Source organism: Balaenoptera ricei, chromosome 1, assembly GCF_028023285.1.
Source record: "Balaenoptera ricei isolate mBalRic1 chromosome 1, mBalRic1.hap2, whole genome shotgun sequence".
Taxonomy (NCBI): Eukaryota; Metazoa; Chordata; class Mammalia; order Artiodactyla; family Balaenopteridae; genus Balaenoptera; species Balaenoptera ricei.
Genome location: NC_082639.1, coordinates 97,584,551 through 97,602,813, shown reverse-complemented (window position 1 = coordinate 97,602,813; position 18,263 = coordinate 97,584,551). Strand labels below are relative to the sequence as shown.

The 18,263-nt window shown below is 35.2% G+C and overlaps 1 protein-coding gene across 2 annotated transcripts; it reads left to right on the top strand.

Annotated features, from left to right (window-relative positions):
* The first annotated feature begins 307 nt into the window (after positions 1 to 307).
* LRIF1 (ligand dependent nuclear receptor interacting factor 1) lies at positions 308 to 17,989 on the top strand. Of its 2 annotated transcripts, XM_059927539.1 has the most exons (4): positions 308 to 802; positions 11,606 to 13,115; positions 14,346 to 14,618; positions 15,433 to 17,989. In XM_059927539.1, exons 1-4 carry the CDS (start codon positions 735 to 737, stop codon positions 15,868 to 15,870), a joined length of 2,289 nt encoding a protein of 762 aa, XP_059783522.1. In that variant the 5' UTR covers positions 308 to 734; the 3' UTR covers positions 15,871 to 17,989. The 2 variants fall into 2 exon arrangements, with proteins under 2 accessions (XP_059783522.1, XP_059783527.1); XM_059927544.1 differs by lacking the exon at positions 11,606 to 13,115 and having other exon boundaries at positions 343 to 802.
* The last annotated feature ends 274 nt before the right edge of the window (positions 17,990 to 18,263 follow it).

Below are 18,263 nucleotides of genomic sequence, written 5' to 3'. Positions count from 1 at the left end.
GGAGTGCATATGGCTTCAAAAGAGCCCTCCGATGTCTTTTAAAGCACTGGCGGGAGAGGAAACTTACACTTACACTTACAGCGGCGAATACAAAGGAAGAAACTTTGCGATTGACCCCGGAAACATTTTATTTTCGTAGGTATCTGAAGAATTTTCTTTTGCGATTCGTTACTTGATCCGGAAGAAGAGACAGCAAACGTCACCTGCGATTGGATCGCAGCATAAGGGCGGGGCGTTAGCGAGCCATTCACCTTGGCGACCGGATGTGACGATACCGGAAGCTGCTAGGCTGAGCTTTGCTCTCGCTGGCGGCTTTGGTGGGCGGGGTCGGCCGAGCCCGTCTGGCTTGGTCTTCACCACTGACCCGGCACCGGTAGGGGCGGCGCCATTAAGGCCACGCCTCCCGCGCTGATTCCCGGTGACTCTGGAGCGATGTGCTAGGCGCTGAGGAGGCGGAGACTCAGGGCTGTTTTCTCAGAGGTTAGGGACGGACCCGCCCCGTCAGTCTCTTCGACTCTTCCGGTTTGTGGCGGCTGCGCCGTCTCCCTCCGAAGCCTGAGGATACGCCCTCTCGAGAGCCCGCCGTCGCTCTCCTTTCAGCTTCTAACCCCTCTGAGCTGCTACGGGGCAACTCCAGCCCTACATTCTCTCGCTCTGGTTCTCGCCACTTGGAGGACCTCGGCCCCGACACTGCCCCCTTTCCTGGATGTACTGGCCCCTCCCACTCCTCTAAAATGTCCAATAACCTACAGAGGGTCTTCCTGAAACCTACAGAGGAAAAGTCAGGCAACGCCTCGCACTGGTAAGTACCGGTTTCGAATCTCCCTCGACATGGCCGCTCCTCGCCCGTCTCTTAGCAGGATGTCGAGTCGGCCGTCGTTTCCTGACGTTCTGCCATTCAGATGCCTTTGATCCCGCTGGGTGAGCACTCCAGGGGAAGTGCGCGGCAGTTTGGCACTTAGAGCCCTTAGAGCACGTCCCTTTCGGAAACGTAAAACCTCTTCAGAGCCTGACGCAGTCAGCCTCTGCCCTGGCTCCGCAGGACTCCAGCGTCTGAAGTTTCATAGGCTGACAGAGTAGATCTCCACGGGAGAGGAAAATCAACATGGCCGGCGCGCCTGTGTGAGCAAAATCTTCTGGAAGATTCTCGCGCACTCGCAGAAAAACACGCAGCAATCCGCGCGGATTAGCAAGTGCAGCTCAGGTGGCGCTGGACCTTCAGGGAAAATAGCTGTAATTTAAGAGAGTTAGTGAGAAGGAAAGGACATACTTTTGTGTAATTGATAAGAGTATATGAATATAGAAACTGAAAAATTATTCTGGATAAGGGAATCGATTTTTTTTTTTAAATTTCGAATAATAGCTTTATTTGAAGATAAAGAAAAGTGAAAATAGAGAAATTATCATGTAAAATTAATCCCTTCGAACAGCATATTTGAAGCAGGTGTAATGAGAATGTCGTCTCGAATTGGATGTATATGTAGAGGAACTACATTTGTCAGGGGGAGATTCTAGTATTTCTTAGACAATTATTTGTAAATTTAGACAATAGTTTATCACTAACTCAGTGGTTTTTTTAAGCTCATATTAATCAAGAAGAAATAAAACTGGAACAAAATTATTAGCTAAGGTAGAATATTCTAAGGTGTACTCTCCATGGTTTGTGGGTATATAATAAGTGGCGAGAAGAAAGTTAACGAGTCCCTGCAGAAGGAAAATGTGAAGAAGAAAGCATGGAAATGGAGATGTAAAAATCATGGAAGAGCATTTATGATTGAAGAAAATCAGGCTCACTAGGTTTAATGCTAGCTTTGCTAGTTACTATTTGTGAGGCCAAGTGACCTGGTTTCCAGTCTGTAAATAAGAGCACCTAGAGGTATTTTAAGGATTAAAAGAATGAATATACTAAAATACTTAATGTAGGAAAAATAGAAAAGCATTATTTAAATGTTAGCTATTATTATTATCGTAAGGATACAACTTTACTTCTGTACAAATTTTAGCCCAGGAAGTAGGTAGTTACAAGTGGATATAAAACCTAATTGTAATAAACACTCTAAAAAAGTATGCATAATATTCTAAAGAGAAATGGTCACCAAAAGTGTTGAGCTAAAACCATATGGAAGAACTGCCAAGAAAGAACCATTGTATTTCAGATCTTAACAAGAGCCAGCTTTTGTGCGTGTATGTTTTTTGTTGGCTTCTTTTTGGTGGAAGTTGAGGGGGAAGGCAGAGGTAGTGCCCTGTATAGATATGCAAAAATAGAATTAGTCTTTAATGATTGTTCATTTCTTCTATCTTGTTTTAGTACCTGGATATTTGATAACATCTGATTTACCCTAATTTAACACAATTTGTTTCAGGATTGCATTCTTTTTCAATATCAGAAATTAGATAGAGTAAGAACCTTACTTTTTGTGTATTGTGTAATTTAACTCTATTATCCAGTTTCTACTTCTTTTGGCTATCTATATTTTTAAAACATTACAAGTTGAATTCTGTTTTAGTTACATTCATCAGTTATCTGGAGTTCATTAACTTATTGGTTTATGCATTATTTTTATCATTTTTGAATGCATTTATTTCTTCAAATCCTCTAGATTTTAAATCACATACTTCGGACATTTACAAGATGCCTTTCTGAAACTATTTGACATTTACTTTGGTTATTGATTGCATATTTGATTCTATTCTTTTTTATAAGTAATAGTCTGCATGATGTCCAAATATACTTTTGCAAATAGTTGGATTAATGTCATCTATTTAGTTTATTGGAAGCTTCATTTTTTAATATTTCTTATATTTTCTTATATTTTGATGGTACAAAATCATTTTTTTCATAAGTGTAAAATGACTATATGATTTTATTATTTTCTGTAGATACTTGAATTTTTCTTGAGTTACTTCTTTCCTGCTGTAAAGTTTTTCAGTACTGTGATACAGAATGTTTATTGTTTAAAAAGTATCTCTTCATCAGTGTATAAAATGTAAAACCCAAATTTAATCTTATAGTACAAAGGAAAAATCTGGAAGATATTTGTGACAGTAAACATTAAGTTTATTTAGATTTGGACTTCATATGCAAAGAGCAAAGCAGAAGTCAGAATGGTACAGTAGAGTTACAAAGACCTTGGTAGAGTTATAGAGACCTAGGTTCATATTCTAGGTCACCACTTATTATCTGTATCGTTCAAACATTTGGTTAAAAAATGTTCACTGAGTGCCTGCTATGTGACAGACTGTGCTAAATTGAGAGACTGACTAAAGAGTAGGATATGGGCCATGCCCATGAAAAACCTTAAGTCTAGAGGTGGATATGATGTAATACAGTTTTTAATAGTGTTATGCACAGGATGATGCTGTGAGGGCATACAGAAAGGGAATTGTAGGAAAGGTTTCTGGAGTGGCTGAGTTGGGGAATGTAAGTCTCAGCTATCCAATTAAAGATGAATGCAGGCTATGCCCAGGAAGAGGGAATTGATTAAAAAAAAAAAAAGCAGCAGTATGACTTATTACTAGTAATAAGTAGGATAAATAGAGAGCTCTTAAGGGTTTGCTGAAAAGATTAGACTTCATCTGTTGGAGAGGCTTCAGAGGATTTTAAGAAAAGAACTGTCATAGTCAGGTGTCGTTTTAGGTAACTGATGGCAGTGTGGATTTGGGGGTGAGGGGTCTGGCATATAAGGATTCTATTTCAGTTGTCCTTTCAGATATTCTGAGAGCCTGCACTAACTAATGTAGAGCAAGGGTTGGATTCAAAGAAATATAGAAAGGAAAATAGGCAGACCTTGTCAGTGAATTGGCATGAAGAAAAGTGGATCAATTATGATGCCAATTTTCTGGGTAGATATTGGTAAATTAATTGAGGTGAGGAATACACCAAGAAAGCAATCAGCGAGATATTTGAATCTGAAACTCAGGCAGGGTCAGAGCTGAAAATAGAGAGTGATAGGCTGTTGGCTTCTATCTGCCTTTGACCCTTTGTTCTTAAATAGGGAGCTAAAATGGGTGTCTTCAGCAGGGGGCTTGGTTTGGTTAGACAGATAATGTTTCATTGTCAGTTTAGTGTGCATTTAGTTTTGTACAGTGTAAGTGTTATTATCTTTGCTTTTGTGATTTGTGTGTGTGTGTGTGCGTGTACGAGAGGGAGAGAGAGAGAGAGAAAGACACACATACCATATGGCTAACTGAAATCTATTTCTCATTAATCTCTCAGTTTATTCATGAATTTTTGGGACTCTGTTATATTGGGGTTATGCTAAAATAAATACAAGAAAATGGATGGGATTGCCCAAGAAAGCATGTCTCTGAATAAGTTATTTAATATTACTAAATCTTCGTTTACTCAACTATAAAATAGGAATGGCAATACCTACCTTGTTGGACTGTTTATTAGGGTTAGAGTTAATGACAACTGTTTACAATAACATTTATTATGTATACAATATTATATGGTAAATATTATCATATATATTGTTACATTATGTACTTGTGTATGTTATGTATGTACATAATGTTGAATCAGAGAGAGTAAGATGGAAAAAAGTCTCTTAGTTGAAAATTTTGCAAAATTATCTACGAAATGTTTAGTAACCTGCAAAATTTTTATCATTCCATATCTAATCTGTAAATGCTTCACTCAAAATTAGAATAGTCAAAAATGTCAGAAGTTATATAATATTATAAGTATGTTTAATATATCTTTTATTAAATTTCTCACATTTTCAAAGGATCACTTGATTCATTTACAAGTTCTTGGACACCAATTATATATTTTAGTGGAAGATGATATCTAACATATATTGGGAGCTTATTAAAATCCCAACCAGTTATAGCAAACCTTTACAAATGAAGAAAGATTCAAAGAGGTTAAGTAAATTTACCAAAGTCAATCAACTAATAATTGGAAGAGCCAGGATTAGAAGCCCATAATCTTTCTAATGTATTCCTGTGTTCTCTTTTAAAGCCTTAAACTGTATTAGTTTTCCAGTGTAGTTTCTCAGTTCAAATCCTAGTTGGTTTAAAATAATTAATATGTTGATTACTCTTCTTTTTAAGTGACTTAACCAGAGCATGGGATGCAAAGTCTGGTTCTAGTTTTAGTTCTAACCTTAGCTAACAGAATATGATCTTTAAGAAAACAGAATCTTTATAGGGTTTTAGTATGTTAAGTGGAAGGTCTCTTCTATAGCTGAAAAAAAAAATATATTGATTGAAGAAGTATGAATTTCACCCTGATTTTATCACTTCTTTCCTTAGCATTCTGCATTTCAGTTTAATTTTTAGAACTCATTCCATTTGTTACTAGGAAATCACAGATTTTTAAGAAAATTAGAGCTTGTAGGATTCAATTCAGCTAATATTGTCTACAGTGTGCCAGTCGCTCTATTAGGTGTAGAGAATATAGATATGAATAGGATAACCTACCCTTAAGGAATTTATGGGCTCTGGTAGATTGTATGAATCTCTACTGATATACTGACATAGAAGAAACTATTTTCCTTCCCTTTTATGGAGGGGAAATGGAGAAGAGAGGAAAAATCCGTGATTAGATTTGAAAAGAGTTTGTGCAATATAAATGTTTTTTATAAAGCGGAAATATAGGGGCCATATAATAAAGTATGTGAATGACGTATCAGAAGCCTGTGTGATTTGTTTAACTAATATGCCAATTACAATGTGTTTGCCCCATGCAAATAATTAATTATAAAAGCGTGTGTTCTGCTCTGTTGAAGCTTCTAATCTGTTAGCCAGGTGTTACTGACAAATGAAGTACATAAACTAAATGAGACTAAACAATAAAGGTATTGAGACATTTCAATATGTTTGAAATATTTGAAAGAGCTGCCTTATTTTTTATATAATTTTTTGAGGGCCTACTGTGCTTGGTATTGGAAGAACAGTTACAGAATAAATGATATAGTCTCTGACCATAAGGGGTTTCAATCTCACTGAGAAAAAAAATACTTTACTCATTTTTTTAAATTAGCTAATAGATCAAAGGCCATATAGAAGGCATTATATAACTCATTATATATAATGCTATATATAGCATTAGTGGCACCAATGAGAGTGCTTTAGGGATTCCAAGTTGGAAGAAATTAATATGAGTTTGAGTGACTAGCAGATATTTCATGGAGAAGATAGATTGATCCTCAATTTATAACTATGTTTTAAATTGTTAGAGAAGAAAAAAAAAAAACTTAAAGAATACTTAGAGTAAATAATGTACATGAGACAATCCAGAATAGTAGAGACCTTTCTGGTAAGACCAGAGATTTTATGCTGAGACGTTCTAGGCAGTACTGTTGTAGAGATTGGTTGGGGCTAGATTGTAGATGATTTTCATGTCAGGCTGAATTGGCAATGATGAATTACTGAAACTTTGAGCAAGGAGGTAACAGGATGAAAACAATGATTTAGTCTGCCAGAGATACATAATAATAATGGCCACAGTCAGAAAAACTAGTTTAAAAGTCAGAGCCAAACATAGGGATGAGATAATGAGGACTAGATACAAGGTGATGCAGGTCTGATCTAGGAAGTAGAAGTGGCAAAGGTAAAGAAAGAGAATTTGAGTAAGAGCTGTAAAAAAGAAAAAAAACTTTATAGACTTGGTGATTCATTCAGTATACATTTATTGAATGTTTATCCTTTGTAAGCATCTATACAAAGTACTGTGGGTGAATTAAAGGTGAATAAAGAGGGTGGTAAAGATAGAGATTACTAGGTGATTTAAGACCTAAGTGACCTGGAAAACAGTAGTGCTGACACATGACTGGATGGTAAGATAGAGTAGTAGTTTTCAGTACAGAGTAATTTTAACTTTAAAGTAATGGTATTAAAAGTGAAAATGTTTGGTCAGACATCACAAATATGGAATTGAGGTCAATATTAGGGGATAGAATAAAAGGATATAACATGAGAGTCATTATTGCAGAAGAGATAGTTGAAGGTAATAGTTGAAGGTTTGAACTGTTACCTTGGTGCAGTCTTTAAGGAAGAATGCCTTTTTTAAATTTTATTTTTTTATTGAAGTATGGTTGATTTACAAAGGAAGAATGTGTTAAAGGAAAAACAGGGTCAAGAACTGTACTTTGGGGAGAAGTCATAGTTGGATACTTAAAATGCAGAAAATGAATAAGAAAGGGAACATTGAGAAAGACAAGAAATATTGTACACAATGGAAATCGTGGTAGGAAGAGGTTCAAGATGGAGGGATAATTAGCTACCAGTGTTAATTTCAGCAGAGAGCACCTAGGGAATGAGTATAAAGCCAGATTTAACTGTGAGGACATATTTTGTAATCTTTGAGAATAAGGTGTCGTAGAATAATGGGAAAGAAAATAGATTGCAGAAGACAGTGGGCTTCAAGACAACTTTTTGGCATATCAGTGACAGGAAGTTGGTAGGTGGTCCTAATTATGGTTCATTAACACCATCTACCAACTTTCTGTCACTGAACTTGGCACCCACATCCCAATCTTCTCTCTAATCCTACATGACTTTAGCATCTGTATGGATAACCTCTTTGTCACCTGGTCTTTCAGTACAAAGATCTTTTTCCTCAGTTTTTTCTCCATTCTATCACCAGCTATCCAATTCTGTAGTTCTTGTTATCAGATGAAATTGCTGCATCTACAAAATTCTTGATTTAGGCATCCTGCTTTCCAAACACCAGCTCCTATATTTTAGCTTAGTTGTTTAAGTATTCCCACTCTGACTATTCTTTATCTGGCCCTCAGTCCATTCCCTTTATTTTCTCCCTATACATTAGCCTTTTATGTTCTCATTTCCTTCCCATCTAGTATAGATTCTGCATTTCATCATCTGATAATTTTTTTCAGTACCCTAAAATCTTTTGCTCCTCTTTGATTTTTGTTATACCCTTCTGAAGCCACCCCAATCTTGGATGAACTCAGTGATTTACTTTCTCTGCCTATACCTAGTGAAACGAGGCTCTCATGAGCACAGGTTGGTATTACTATGAATTCATGATCATTACCTATCTCCCTGGGCCATCAACACTGCCTGATGACTGATATTTTCTGAGGTCAGCTTATTTTTTCACAAAGACTGTTTCAAATCTTTTTGATTGTCCTCAAATCTCTCCCTGTTCTTGCTCTTCTTAGCAAATGATGTCATGTCCTTATTTCATAGTGCAAGTAAAAGCCACTAGATCAGAATTACCTCAACCTTCTAACGCCAAAGCTTTAAACTTACCTGCAAATGCATCTAACCTCTCTTCCAGTTCTGATGAAAAGAGATACTTCTCCAGCTCTCTTTAAGGTTCAGTCCCTTCAACTGTCTTATGGTCTCAATTTCCTACCTCCTTTTCAAACTTTACATTATTAATTACCCCTCTTTCTCCTTTATTACCAGTCTCTTCCTTTCATTGGCTCACATGAGTATTTATGCTCTAGTTCACCTAACATTAAAAAAAAAAGAAAGAAGAAAAGATCTTTTCTTTGACCCCATTTAATTTCCAGCTGCTTGCCAGTTTTTCTCTTCCTCTTACAGTCAAAGTTCATAAAAGAGTTGTCTGTCCTTGCTGTCTTCATACTCTTTCTTCATATTCACTCCTACCAACTTCTTTCCCCACCAAACTGCTCTTTTAAAGCCATCAATGATCCTCATGCAATTAATTCCAGTATACATTTTTAACCTGCATCCTACTTGGCCTCTCAGAAACTTTCAATAGAATTGCCCAATTTTTTTGAAATTCTCTCTTCCTTTGGCTTCCATTGCACCAGAATCTCTTGGTTTTCTTTCTACCACTCAAAGAAGGTGGGAAGCTGATGAAATGTTTTAAGCAAGGAAGGGCTAGCGTTAGAGTGCTGAGTAATTTGAAGAGGAGATGGTAGACTGAGGAAAAGACCAGTTATGAAGCTACCATAATAGACCAAGCCAGAGATGGACTAGAGTGAGAACAATTGATTTGGAAACGATTGAATAGATCAAGAGAAATTTAGGAGTTAATATCAACAGGATTTTGTGATAGGTTGAATACAGATGATAAGAAAGCTAGAATTACTTGTGCAGATTTAGGCATCTAAGATAGTTTGGATGCCATTTACTGAAGGAAAAACACTGGAAAAGACCATGTTGAGTTTTAGGTGCATTTGAGGTTCTGAATGGAAATGTCAAGAGGGAAGTTGGACATATAAGCCTGAATCTCAAAAGAGCTAAGATATAACTATTTGAATTGTTGATAAATAAATGGAAATTTAATTGAAGTCACGCATATAAAATAAATCATCTGGGGGAAAGCTTACAGAATAAGAAGAGAAGAATTTACTCTAAGCTTTGGTGAATTCCAACATTTTAAGGTTGATTCAAGCAGGATGAGTTGGCAAAGAAGACTGAGGAGTCACTACAGGGATAGAAGTATGTCATATCTAGGAAACCTTGGGAAGGAAATGTTTAAAGAAAAGGAGTGAGCATTTTTGTACTCTTCCAAATACATCATTTATCTCAATAAAAATTGCCTATTTACATGTCCATGTACCTAGCATTTTAAGTTCTTTTAGGGATTGTGGGTTGAACTAGCTTACAGGCTAGCAAACATTTTCTGTAAAGGACCAGATAGTAAATATTTAGGCTTTATAGGCCATGTGATCTTTGCTGCAACTACTTAACTCTGTTGTTGCAGCAGAAAGCAGCCATGTACAATACATCAAAAATGGGTGTGACTGTGTACTAATAAAACTTTATTTATGGATACAGAGTTTTGAAACAATTTTCATATATCACAAAATGTTATTTTTGTGATTTTTAAAAATTAAAATATAAAGACCATTCATAGCTTGTGTACTATACAAAAACAGGGAGGGGGCCAGACTTGGCCCCAGGCTGTAGCTTACTGAGCTACATAACTGAGTCTGGTGCCTAAACCATAACAGACACTCAGTAAATTTTGGTTTAATTAAGTTCTGATCCAGTTTTTATTTGCTTTTTGGGGGATAGGGAGAAGGTGAAGGTGGGTTTTCTTCTTCAAGCTGTCAAAGCAAGAATTCATACTTTTCTTTATGTTCATACTTCTTTAGAGATTAACTTTTAATTTATTGAAAGTAAATATAACATTTTGAAGTGCTATCAAAGGGCCAGAAAACTTTTAAATATTTATAAGGATATAATTATGTTATTTGGGGTTGCAGAAAGGTAAAACTGAATCCAGTGCTTCCTAGGATACATAGAATTTTTGGCTTTGATTTGTATTAATACCTGAGGCTTTAAAAACACCTATAGGCAGTAAAACACACCTTTACACTACTGAGAATTCTAATTATTATTATTTTTCATTCTTAAATTTTTTTCATTTAATCTTAGTCATGTAAGGCCATATTGGGTCTAAAGGACATGGACTCTGTACCCATATTGCTGGAATTTAGTATGAGAGAGAATATGTAGACCAGTGGAAAAAAAACATTAATATATGATGACAACTTGTGATATGTACCATGAAGGAAATTAACAGATGTAATATTATTACCTGTGAAGGAAGAGCAAGGGTAGTTAAGATGGCCAGAGAATGTATCTTCTGGGAAGTATCATTTATGTTGAGAGTTGAGTATATGGGTAGGTGAAGAATAACTAAGTAGCATGTGTAGTCACCCTGAGTCCCATGAGGGTTTAGTATTTTCCAAGAACTGAAGGATGGTTTCGGGTATGTATAACTTGAGATGTCTGCATTTAAGTAATCTACAAATAATTGATTATACAAACAGATACAGATTATATTGGATTTTTTAAAAAAAATTCAGACAATCTGTACTAAGTAATAGCTGATAACTACTAATAGAATCAAAGTAGGCTAAGTTAAAAAAATTATTGACTTTCAGTGTATGCCACATTCACTGAAAACCATTCAGCTGAAATGATGTTGCTATTATAAATATGGGTTGACCGACAATTGGAACTAACATGAGTAATTGCCATACCAAGAGCTGTTTAACACCAAACATCAAACATGCTGGAACAATAAATCAAAGAAGAAACTGGTTCCTACATGAGTAACTCAGTTTAGTCTCCAGAAATGTGGCAAACTAAGGTATCATCTTAAGAGATGCCTTAAGCACAAGAATAGCTGACAGTAGAACTTGTCATTATCAGTGGGAAGAATACAGAACAGATTGGGTAGGGGGAGAAAAGAGCGAGGGAAATAGAATAAGCATACATGGAGGTAAAATAAGAATCCTGGTCAATAATAGTAAAGGAGAAGGACTAGAGGAAAGAATTTAAGGAAAAGAAGGAAGGATGCTAATAGTTTAAGAGGAGCATATTCTAGTAGCTGAAATTTTATACAGGGTAAAACTTAGAAAAGTCTACTTTTAGGAATAAATGCTGATATCTTATACCCATTGCCTAATCATGTGAGGAGATCTAAATCAAAGCTGACCATATCTTTGATTATCTATTCTACTTCTTCAAAATCTTTCTTTTGCAGTATTTCACTTTGAAATCTCAAAGTGACAAATTACATACTTACGTTATTATATTTTATAAATTTTTATTTTTAAAACATAGTATTTGCAAATACTTGTTTTTAAATAAAATGTATATACCGTGTAGTATGTTGTATTTATTTACGCAATGTTCTTTTAAGTGTTTCAGGCTGCATGTACCAAGTAGTTCAGACGATTGGCTCGGATGGAAAAAATCTTCTGCAATTACTTCCAATTCCTAATTCCTCTGGAAATCTTATACCACTAGTTCAATCTACAGTCATGTCTGATGCTTTGAAAGGGAATACAGGAAATCCAGTTCAAGTTACTTTTCAGACTCAGATTTCCAGCTCTTCCACAAGTGCATCAGTTCAATTGCCCATTTTTCAGCCAGCCAGTTCTTCAAACTATTTTCTTACAAGAACAGTAGACACAGCAGAAAAAGTTAGAGTTACTTCTGTGGGAACTGAAAATTTTACCTCATCAGTTTCTAAAGTTCAGAGTCATGGTGTGAAAATTGATGGACTCACCATGCAAACGTTTGCTGTTTCTCCCTCCTCAACACAAAATGATTCATCTTATATTTTAGTAAATACCCAGAGTCTTCCAATGACTGTGAAGTCTCCGGTTTTGCCTTCTGGGCATCATTTACAGATTCCAGCCCATGCTGAAGTGAAATCTGTACCAGCGTCTTCATTGCCTCCTTCAGTTCGGCAAAAGATACTTGCAACTGCAACCACAAGTACCTCAGGAACAGTTGAGGCCTCCCAAATACCAACTGTTATTTATGTATCTCCTGTAAATACAGTGAAAAATGTAGTTACCAAGAACTTTCAAAACATTTACCCAAAACGTGTTACAGAAATAGCAAAGCCAATGATACTAAATACCACACAGATTCCAATGAATGTTGCTAAAGAGACACAATTAAAAGGTGGTCAGCATTCTCAAGCTGCTCCAGTGAAATGGATTTTTCAAGAAAATCTACAGCCTTGCACTCCATCTCTTGTTCCTGTTAAATCTTCAAATAATGTGGCTTCAAAGATTTTAAAAACTTTTGTAGATAGGAAAAGTTTGGGAGATAATACTGTGAATATGCCACCATTGAGTACCATCAGTCCTGGTGGGACACAATCCAAAAGTATGCCTATTAAAGATAATGCTTTGGTTATGTTTAATGGGAAAGTCTATCTATTGGCTAAAAAGGGGACAGATGTTTTGCCATCACAAATTGACCAAGAGAATTCTGTTTCTCCTGATATTCCGCCAAGAAAAGATACATCACAGATAGTAAGTTCAAGTCCAGTCACAGAAATATCCAGAGAGGTTGTAAATATTGTTTTGGCTAAAAGTAAATCTTCCCAGATGGAGACAAAATCACTTTCAAATACTCAGCTTGCTTCCATGGCCAATCTAAGTGCAGAGAAGAATAAGAAAGTGGAGAAACCATCTCTTTCTACCCCAAACCCACATAGTATGAACCAATCCATTAACTACTTAAAGCAGAGTAAGACTTTATTCTCAAAGCCAGACTTTCCAGATGGATTTAGTACAGGACAAAATTCCCCCAGAAAAGGAAATATCATCCACAGCATAGAGAAAATAAGTTCCTCTGTTGATGCAACAACTGTTACTTCACAACAGTGTGTTTTCAGAGACCAAGAACCAAAGGTAATTTTCCCATGTTAGGGTGTTCTTTTTATCTATGTATATAGAAAATTTTTCTATCTTAATTCTCAAAGTTAGTTATCTATGATACCTCTCTGTCCCTCCTCTCCCATCCTCCTCTTCATCACACACATACCATATGCACATGAATGCTTAATTAAGTCAAAGCTTTCATCTGAAGGAAATGTTTGAGGAGTGTAATAGAGCTGAAGCAGTATTTTTCTCTAGAATCATTTGGCATGCCAAGTCTTCAAAGCAAAATTAAACAAACAAATCACAGAGCAACAAGACTTAGAAGAGTTGGAGAAGGATAATGTGAATTCAAAGCTCAGTAAAATTGTGTGTGTGTGTAGATATATATATATATATACACATACATACATATATTTGTATACATAAATACATATACATGCATACATATATACTTAAGAGCTTACTTTTAGTATATGAAGAGATTAATATTATGCACAGAGCAGAGCTGGGATTTGTTTGTTTGTTTTGTGGTGGTAGGGAGATATCTGGCAACTTTTTTAGGTAGATGGTAGAAGGGGCAGTATATGGCTAATTAATACCCTTCAGTCATTTGTGGAAAAAGAATTTATCAACATCTTGATTGGATTGTTTGGTTGTTTTTTGTTTTTTTAGTATACAAGTCTCCTGTTCCTCTTTTTAGCCCTTCTTTCTGACTCATTCAATTACTCAACATATCCACATAGTTATCCTTCTGTTCTACTTAAGATATGTGTATGTGTAATCACTAAATATTTGTACCCACCTTTTCCTTCTTAGAGGTCTACTTAATAATATTCAGTATTTCTCCCCTTCAGTACAGAATTCAATGAACTCCAGAGATGTAAGGAGGTAAATTCTGATTAAGTAAAAGATTGATTAAAGCTATGAGTTTTCCAAAAGATGACAATTTCCAACATAATGTTATATTGATTATTTTTAACTTATCATTAGTCTGTATTCTCATTTCATTTGTTTGAGAATTAACTACCTGTTACTTTCCTAGTACAAGAAAGTAAAATTGTAGGAGAACATTTTGGTTTTGCTCAGTTAAGTTCAGCTTTTCAAATGTGGGTGGTAAGGCAAGAGTAATACAATCCAATCATTTAGGACTTTAAAGCATAGCAATTTAAGTAAGATGAGGTAATCACTTAGTTGCTAGTCCGATAAAATAGCTTAAGTAATTGGCAGTATTGTTTGTGTGTTTTCTTTTCCTATTTCCAGATCCAGAATGAGATGGCATCAACATTAGAAAAAGTTACTCAAGAAAGAAATGACAAGAACAATTCCCAAGGAAGAAGCAATAAGGCCTCATATCTGAACAATGATGCTGAACTTAGAAAGATATTTGGTCTCACTAAAGATTTGAGAGTGTGCCTTACTCGGATTCCTCACCATTTGGGCTCTGGAGGAGGTTTTGATTCCTTTAGCTGTTTGGTGAAAAGTGATACTTACAAAGAGACAGAGTTTATAGTGAAGGAGGAAGGCAGAAAACAGGTAATAGATTTTAAAGTGTCCTTTGTAGGTACTCCAAAGATATATGAATGTATTAATTTTCTTGATTTTTTTTTAGTCTTGTGCATTAATATGAATGATAGTTGTTACCAAATTTGCACATATATGTATTATACTAAAACAATGTTAAGAAGAACCATACATGCACAGGTAAAAATGCATCCCCAGTTAATTAAAAATGTTGCTTTAGGGAATTCCCTACCAGTCCAGTGGTTAGGACTCCAAGCTCTCACTGCTGAGGGTCCCAGTTCAATTCCTGGTCAGGGAACTAAGATCCTGCAAGCCACATGGCACAGCCAAAAAAAATAAAAAAGAAAAAGAAAAGAAAAGAAATGACAGAAATGCAGGGAAAATATAAGCATGCAGATACTCACTGCATTATTACTTTAATTTAAACATCTTAAGAAATCTACACAATAATGATGAAAATAAAATCTCTATAACTATGCTTACTGTCATTCTACTTATAAATATTTCATTATTGTATAATATCCTGAACTTCAGATATGAAACCAGTCAACCTTTCTCAGTGATAATCTTCCCTATGTGCCTACTCTGCAGAGGAAAAATAAATAAATTCTGTTTCTTATGCTCTTCACAAATGGTTGTTAGGTTTTCATAGTAGATCAATATAGCTTCTAATATTTGACTTAAGCAGGAATATGTGAATTATATTTTGTTGAGTTGAATTTAATGGCTAAATATTTGTATCTGCAAACTTTGTTAAATTCGAGAGCACACTATTCAGCAATAATATTTTGTTTTTCTTTTGGAATCTTACTCAACATTGCAACAGGGTTTTGATAAGAAAAGAAAAGCAAAAACCAGTAAGAAGATGGATCACACAAAGAAGAGAAGAACTGAGAGTGTTTATAACACAACTGTAAATGGAGGAACTAATGTCACCAGTTCCCAACTCGTTAGCAGTATTTTACCAACTTCAAATGTATCACACCATAACATTCTCAGAGGCCGCAACAAAACCAGGGAAGAAAAGAGATCTGAGGTAGAACACTGTACCCATGGGAACCAAGAGAAAGGCACATTGACTTCAAATACAGCTTTTGAGCAAAGCCATTCCTTCAATAAAAATTATACTGAAGATATTTTCCCCATGACACAACCAGAGTTAGAAGAAACCATTAGAGATGAAAAAATAAGAAGACTTAAGCAGGTGCTGAGAGAAAAAGAAGCAGCTCTTGAAGAAATGCGTAAGAAGATGCACCAAAAATAATAAAATGTTGCTATACGTAAAGACTTCAGTGAAATAGCTGTGTTTTTTCATATACTTTAGCACTGAGTTAATTATAGATGCATTCTGAAAGTGTCTTTGAATATGAAACTTGTCTTTTCATCAGTTGATTATAAAATTTTATTTAAGGAATACAGAAAAGGTTGATTATATGACTTTTGTGAATAATCTCATGGGGTATCTGAATCTTTGTCTAGATACCTTTTTTTGGAAGGAAAAGTTTTCTATTTTTCTATTACTTTAACTTGAATTCCCCAAGTTTGAATATTTGTTATTGTTTGTACATTTAGCTAAATTGCTCAGATGTTATTCCAACAATAGGTAATTATTGTGTACTTTTTAAATTATACAATCGAACAGAGGAAATCAGCTCTAAACTTAGCTTTTCCAATGGGCTTGTATATGTATATGTCTCTTTACCTATAACATGATACATTCTACTCACCATTGTTGTAAGTTTTTAAAAAATTTCATGAAAGAAAATGTATTATAGCAGCATTATTTAAAAATTCAAACATTTCTCAAGAGTGAGGGACATTTGTTTTGTAACTTTTACAAAATAGTTTCATACAATACAAAATGGGTTTTAGAATTCAGGCTATATAGCGTATTGTTTGCTTAAAGTGATATGTTATTATTCCTAGGCAAATGCTTCCTTTTTTGGTGGGGTGGGGGAATATGTACATATGTGACTTGGATTGTGTGAAAAGTAAATCTGAACATGGCCACATTAAAAACTTTTTAAAATTGTAAAGTGTAGTTTTTCATAATAGAGGCAGACATTTTCCTATCTGGTTATCTTTGATTTGGCGAGTTGGAGAATGGTGTAAAGATGGGGATTAAGGGGGAGGAAAAGGTTATTTTTTAAAAATGATTAACAAATTCCTGGAAGTAGGGTCAAATAAAACCTGGACCTTGGCAACAAAATAGAAAACAGTAAGTCAAAAAATACTGAGAGGGAGTAGAACAAATGCAAACTGAGCATCAGCTAGATTCTCTTCCCTTTTTGGGTTTTTGTAACAGCTTTGTTAAGATAATTTGTATATCATAAAGTTCACTCTTTTGAAGTGTACAACTCGGTGGTTATATTCACAGAGTTGTGCAACCATCAACATGATCTAATTTTAGAACATTTTCATTACCCCCAAAAAACCTCCTACCCATTAGCAGTCACTCCCCAGACCCTCCTTTCCCCAGCCTTTGGCAACCACCAACACTTTCTGTCTCTATAAATTTGCCTGTTTGGGATATTCATATGCATGGAATGAATCATTCAATATATGTCCCTTTGTGACTGGTTTCTTTCACTTAGCTTAATGTTTTAAAGTTTCATCTGTGTTGTGGCATGTATTAGTACTTAATTCTTTTTTTAATTGCCGAGTAATATTCCACTGTATGGATATAACACACTTTATCATTCATTTGTTTATGGACATTTGGGTTGTGTACACATTTGGCTACTAGGATGTTATGTTGCTGTGTTGCTCTGAATGTTTGGGTACATGTTTTGGTGTGGACATAATGTTTTCAAGTCTCTTGGGTATATACCTAGGGGTGTAATTGCTGGTCATACCCTAACCCATTGAGGAACTGCCAAACTATTCCAGGCAGATTTTTCTCCCCCTACTCCACCAAAATGGATCTTGTTAAGGACACCAGTGACTTCCATGTTGCTAGATGCAGTGGTCAATTGTCAGTCTTAATTTATCTATCAGTGTGAATATAATTTCATGAATTATTACCTCCTTTGAAGAAATTTTAAACATTTTATAAAAGAAGCAGTACATGTTCCATTGTGGGAGAATTGAAAATACAAGCTAAAATATTAAAAACTAAAAATTCCCTTTCCCATCAAGCTAAAACATTAAATTTGGGGGCTAGGCAATACATAGTTAAAGGCTATCAGTAAATAGATATTATTGAAGTCATAGGTCTGGAAAACTTCACTTAGGGAAACAGTATAAACAGAGAAGAAGATAAAATTGTGGGCTCATGTCAGAGTACATTTAAAGGTTGGAAAAAGGGCAATCTCAAATGAATTTTGAGAATTGGAAGATTATTGATTGAATTGTATTTATAAATCCTTGAATAGTGCTTGACACATAGCAATGTATCAGTGTTTGTTAAATAAAATAAATTCAACTAAAATCATCCTAATAGACATGTTGCATCCATTTTCATTTCATTTTCTTACCTTCTTCTTTTGATGTTTTCTGCTTCTTTTACTCTTAAGGCTTTGCTGCTCAGGGAATCATCAAGCACCACATTTCTTCTGATAATAAATTCCATGGTATGGAAATGTGGCTTGAATTCTTTATAGCAAAATTCTCAAAATTTGTTTATACTGATGGTCTCAAACTCCTACTTCTCATTCT

Coding starts and splice junctions, on each gene's coding strand:
- LRIF1 (XM_059927539.1), top strand. CDS start 735: ATGTCCAATAACCTACAGAGGGTCTTCCTGAAACCTACAGAGGAAAAG. Junction 803..11,605: donor TCAGGCAACGCCTCGCACTG/GTAAGTACCGGT, acceptor TGTTCTTTTAAG/TGTTTCAGGCTGCATGTACC. Junction 14,619..15,432: donor AGGAGGAAGGCAGAAAACAG/GTAATAGATTTT, acceptor ACATTGCAACAG/GGTTTTGATAAGAAAAGAAA.